The 6000-nt window shown below is 38.2% G+C and overlaps 1 protein-coding gene across 3 annotated transcripts in view; it reads right to left on the bottom strand.

Moving 5' to 3' along the window:
- Positions 1–676: 676 nt before the first annotated feature.
- The window catches only part of MLLT3 (MLLT3 super elongation complex subunit), a 285614-nt gene continuing 280290 nt past the window's right edge, over positions 677–6000 (bottom strand). For all 3 annotated transcript variants that reach the window (XM_065908251.1, XM_065908252.1, XM_065908250.1), the window contains exon 11: positions 677–2065. In XM_065908251.1, coding sequence (XP_065764323.1) covers positions 1934–2065 — 132 coding nt within the window. In that variant the 3' untranslated portion in view covers positions 677–1933. The remainder of the gene's footprint in view (positions 2066–6000) is intronic.

Below are 6000 nucleotides of genomic sequence, written 5' to 3'. Positions count from 1 at the left end.
GAAGTTCCTCTGTAATTAAACAGTGAGAAGTGGACTGCAAAACAAATGCTTCAAGGATGGTCCTGCCAATCATAGGAGTTATAACATTATTGGAAAAAGTACATTTGTCCTCAGAGAGAATGCTTTTGAGAAGTAATTTACAAGGAGCATGGCTGTATTATAATTTTTTTAAAGGAAAAAATAGTGTCTTTGGATAGGAAAAAAACAAGGTAAAAAAAAAATCCCCTTTTTAAAATGCAGAAATAACTCCATTATCAATCTGCATTTACATTCCTGCCCAAAAGAATGGGTTTGGAAAGACCATTTTCTGTACAGACCCTAGTTAATCTCTGTATGAAAAGACAGCATCTGGCGTGGGAATCAACAAGGGAGATACTGGTCTATTAGCACACATAGAGACTTTCTTAAGGCTGATCCAGTGAACGAACCTTTGGATCCAGAAGTATTTCTTCGTTTTCTTTTCTTTTCAGTTGAATTCCTAGCACAAAAACTTGGTGTTGAGCTGTTCTTATTTTGCATGTCTCCACTTATGGAGAAGATAGAATAATGACACCAAAAGTACTTTGGGTTTTTTTTTTTTTTTCTTTTAAAAATAATTTGCTTTCTTTTGCATGCCACAGGACAGATTTCTAGTTTCAAAACAGGGTACATCAAGAACAAAAATATCCCCCCTCCCCAACCATCTTTATTGTCACCAATACAAGAAATCCTTCTGGAAACATAAGCAAGTGACTAAACAGGTATCGAACCACTGAATCTACAAGTTAATACATAATCTGTTATGGCAGAATAATCAAGAGTTTTCCCCCAAAGAAAGATTTTGATTTTTCAAATATAAAAGAGTCTAAGAGGATCATATGAGAACAAACAAAAATCTCTTACTCCAGGTTTGATGGTAAAGATGGGTAACACACGGGCAGCTGAAGAAAGCTGAAACTCTTACTAATAAATAGATCCAAATTAAGAATTTCTACTACATTTCTTTAGAAAACAGAATCAGAATTCCTTCTTTTTTTTAAATGATGATCCTGTGGAATGCATTCACTTCCATATTTATCTAATATCATAACAGTGAAACAGACACAAGGATGTTGATGACAGCTCAACAATGTAGGATGCAGGACGTTTACGGTACACGTTTGTTTAAAAGTCCTACAGGTTTGTTGACTAAGGCTAGACAGCAATTCATATGATCCTATTTGGTGCATTTACTACCATGGTCCAAGATCATTCATTATATGGATACAGCCAAGGACTGTAACTTTCAGGAAAAAAAGACCACAAAGAAGAAAATCAGGGTGGCTATTTGGTCCCCCCAGTTGATCATTTGTGTCCTGGAACTGGAAAAAAAGGTGGAAAATACAGACTGCAACGAGTTAAGGGACTTGGAAAAAGTTGCTGGAGAGTGGCACGGTATACGGAGTAAGGTCACTGGGCTTGGGATGGCAAGGGCGCTGCATTGAAAGAGCATCCACGGGACCGAGAGATTAGAATGTCTTGTGGTGTCATTCCCTCAACGACTCTATAGTATGCGATTAATAAATAGATCAGTTATGTAATAAGGCAGTGTGTTGAATATGCATTCGTCCTGTGGAATGAACCACCACAGAGAGAGACACGTGATACCACACACATTCTTTAAGTTTTCTCGTGTTGTGTTTGATCTGTTTGTTTTCAAGGCTATCCAGGCTAACTCTTCCCGGGGATTTCCTTGGAGAGAAGAGTGGTCCACTGAGGCTGGTTTGCTGAACCTCTCCTTGATCAAGAGATGATGACTGGCTTTAAAGAAAAATAAAGCTGAAGGTTGTTTGCTTTTTATTTTTTTCCCTTTTGGTTGCATCATTCTGAGTGTTTTCATATAAACAAACAAGGAAAAAAAATCACAACCCAAAAAAAAAAAAAAAAATAGTTTTTGATGCATCCAGTTGTATCCTCAGGATGTTCCAGATGTTTCCAGGTAACTCTGTAGTTTACGAACTGTGGTTTTGTCCAGCGAGCAAAGGTCAAAATCAAATGTTGTGTTTGTGATATGAAAGTGTCCAGTTTCTTCTATAAGGTTCACAATCTAGAGGAGTGAAGAAGACAAAGTTTAGGCAATAAGTAATAGGCATTAAAATGCAAAAAGAGAGGGAGAGAGTCAAATATGGAACCCAAGGGGTTAAGAGACTCATTAATAGAAAGAAGGTTCCATATTATTGATGGCACCAAACTACCTCTAAGCCAATTTGGTAGGTCAAAGGAATATTAACCCTTTGGACTTAATGAGAGCAGATTACCTGTTCTCATCATTCATATTCTTTAAACTTATTCCTAACTTTTAAGTCATCAACAGACTATTTTACTATAGGGGTGGGAGTAAGAATGGATAGTTAGTGGGAGATACAGTTTCAAGACCCTTTTAAAAATTAGTCACTGACCCAAAGGACAGTGGCTGTACTTAACAGATGAAAGGAAATTCCAGCCTAGGAATAACAAAACTCCTTATAAAAATATGTACATGCAGAACACATATCAACATAATGATCATTCTTCTTTCTGATTACCTTATTGTTGAAAGTTTAGAAAATGCAATAAACGCACCAAAAAAAGAAAAAAGAAATCATTTCCATTTCTACCTCCCTAAAGATATGGGTAGTGACTATAGAGGGGCTCAAGGAAGACTTCTGGGGTGCTGGGACTGTTTCATTGCTTGATTTGGGTACTGGTGACAAAAGATGCATTCACTTGGTTAAAATTGATCTAGCTGCACATTTTGTTATGCTTCCACAAAAAAATAAATAAAAATCTATATTCATTCTATCAGTCATGTTCAGTGCATGGCCTTGAGTATTTGGAGGTAATAAGTGTTATCTACAGAAAGAAAGGATGCCTTTGTCTCCCCATTTGGAATAGCTATACCTCATTTCTTGAATTGACTCCAACTTCCAGAAATGTGATCAACAAAAGTGGTGACAGAGGCACTGTTGGTTTTGCCTGGTTTTCAGGAGGACGCTTTCTTAAGGTTTCAACATTAACAATGATGTTGGTTATGATTTGAAAGAATTTTTTATCCTGTTATGTGTCTTTCTATTCCTATTTTACAAATAATATTATCAGAAATAGATACTGTGCCTGGGTAGTATAGGTTTTAAGTATGTTTGTTGTGAATAAATTGGGATGGAGGGAGGTTAATTTTAGCAAGCTTTGTGAAGGAAAGAGGAAAATCACCATCAAGATGAAAGAAAAACTTTGTGCAGAGAAACCAACTGGCAACCCATTTGGCCTATTTGTAGTTGTCTGTTATCCTCTTTTACTTGCTTCTGTTCTTTTTCAATCACCCTAAGAGGAATAATTTTAATTATTCAGTCTATTATTTATTCAAAGAAGTTTTAGATTACCTAATCTGGAGTTGAAAACAGCAGAATGGAAACTTTTGACCTTCTCTTCTTACAATTAGTTTTCTTCAAAAAACAGTAAATTTGTGAACTGTTTCCTATGGGTCAGTGGCTTTCAATAGAAAATGCGCTCCCCATTCCTGACATATTTGACTGCCACAGAAACATAAAAGGCACAGTGAACTTCAATCCAATTAATTGCACAACTCCAGACTGAGCTGTTATTGCCTCATTCAACTTCTGGAACTTTTTCTTTTTTTTTTTTTTTACAGATATAACTATGGGTTTAATAACAAAACCAGTTATTCCCCTTGCAAAATTAGGACAGTCACAGCAGACTGCCTACCTTCTATTCATATGTCCCTTCTTTCCTAGCAGAAGCTTGACTTTCTGGGAGTGGCAATACACCCAGCTAAAACACTGGCCTCCCAGACCCACTTGCAGCGCTGGGCAGACACTGCTATTCACAGTTTGTCAAAAGTCACTGGGCTTTTAGGAAAAGTTTCAGAAGGGTATAGACTATGGGTAGGTGACTTGCCCTCTGCTCGCTTCCTGTCTGGAAAGAAGACGCAACTCTGGAAGTGCAGCAGCTGTCTTCCCCTCATGTGGATGAATCAAAAATATGAAAGATGGCAGAGCAGAATGGCAATGGGTCTATGTCCTCAGTTGTATCTTTTAAGCTATCACACCAACCATGAATCACTTACCTCCAGGCCTATTATTATATGGGGTGGAAGGGAGGCAGGATGCAGGAGTAGAGAGGGAGCCTTACTTGCTTAAACCACTAGACTCAGCATTCAATTACATACACCAAGAGATTATCTGAAGGCATGTTTCTGATTATGGTTAAAGTATGACATTCATGTAAGAATTTATCAAGCTAGATCTTATTAACACTAAGATCTAAAATGAACTCTCATTGGCTTTATTAGTTAATAGTTACAGGATAAGTCACCCCCATACATTCATATACATAAAGAAACACGCATACACAGCTATGTCCACAAATACAAGCCTTTCAAGGCAATCCAATACTTACTATATATTTAACATTAATTGAATTAATTTACTCTGGAAAGTACTCTTATCTTTTTTGCTACATTGATTGAAAATACTAAAGACCAACTGAAAATGTGTAAACTTCAGTAGAGCAACAAACAGCCCCTTCAGAGGGCTCTTTTAGGATGGACACAAATAGCCTTTCAATTTATGCAATAGAAGCAAATGACAATTATCCCAGAGTGTGGCTCCACTTCTCAACCAGCTGGCCAGCAGGTAAATGCCCAAACATTCAGAATAGAGAATCCTGAATTTGGCATATTGAATCCTGACACTTTTCATACTGTTTATGGGGTCCTCAAGGCAAGAACAATGAAGTGGTTTGCCATTCCCTTCTCCAGATCATGGCATCCAGTCCTATCACTTCATGGCAAATAGATGGGGAAACAATGGAAACAGTGACAGACTATTTTCGGAGGTTCCAAAATCACTGCAGATGGTGAGTGCAGCCATAAATTAAAAGACACTTGCTCCTTGGAAGAAAAGCTAGACCAACCTAGACAGCATATTAAAAAGCAGAGACATTACTTTGCCAACAAAGGTCAATCTAGACAAAGCTATGTTTTTTCCAGTAGTCAGGTATGGATGTGAGAGTTGGACTATAAAGAAAGCTGAGTGCCGAAGAATTAATGCTTTTGAACTGTGGTGTTGAAGAAGACTCTTGAGAGTCCCTTGGACTGCAAGGAGATCCAACCAGTCAATCCTAACGAGATCAGTCCTCACTATTCATTGGAAGGACTGATGCTGAGGCTGAAGTTCCAGTATTCTGGCCACCTGATGCAAAGAACTGACTCATTGGAAAAGAAGCTGATGCTTGGAAAGACTGAAGGCAGGAGGAGAAGGGGATGACAGAGGATGAGATGCTCAGATGGCATCACCGAGTTGATGGGCATGAGTTTGAGCAAGCTCCGCGAGTTGGTGATGGACAAGGAAGCCTGGCTGTCACAAAAAGTCAGACATGACTAAGCAACTGAACTGAACTGATCCCGACTCTGCTCTTTGAATGGCAATGGACAGAATATCAGAACCTCTGAGCCTCAATTTCCTCATCTGTAAAATGGGGGAAAAGCCACCCATTCTACCTATCATGCAATGTTGTTTAGAGGTTCAAATAATATACAGAACATGAAGCTTCTTTATAAGTTGCAAACTGCTACATAGATGAGGGCAACATGATTATGACTACCATGTAAACATAAACTTATCCTTAATTATCCGGGAGGTAACTATACAGCACATGAGTTTTCACACCCAGTGCTTTTTCCTCTGCCCCTCATTGACTGTTGGCCATTTCATCAGCACTAAAACAAATGAAGCAGGGAAAATGCCAGAAGCTAAAAGTCAAAAAAGATCTCCTTGAAATTAAAAAAAAAAAAAGTATAATAAAAGTTTGCAGGAGGGAGGAAAGAAAACAGGGAGAATAGCAGCTGAAGGAAAGTAGTTGAAATAACAAGGGATTTCCCTGAAGGGTCAATGGTTACGACTTTGCCTTCCACTGCAAGCAGTGTGAGTTCAATCCCTGGTTGAGCAGCTAAGATCCCACATAACTTACGGCCAAGAGATCAAA

Source organism: Muntiacus reevesi, chromosome 17, assembly GCF_963930625.1.
Source record: "Muntiacus reevesi chromosome 17, mMunRee1.1, whole genome shotgun sequence".
Lineage (NCBI taxonomy): Eukaryota > Metazoa > Chordata > Mammalia > Artiodactyla > Cervidae > Muntiacus > Muntiacus reevesi.
This window is presented reverse-complemented; position numbering and strand designations above follow the sequence as displayed.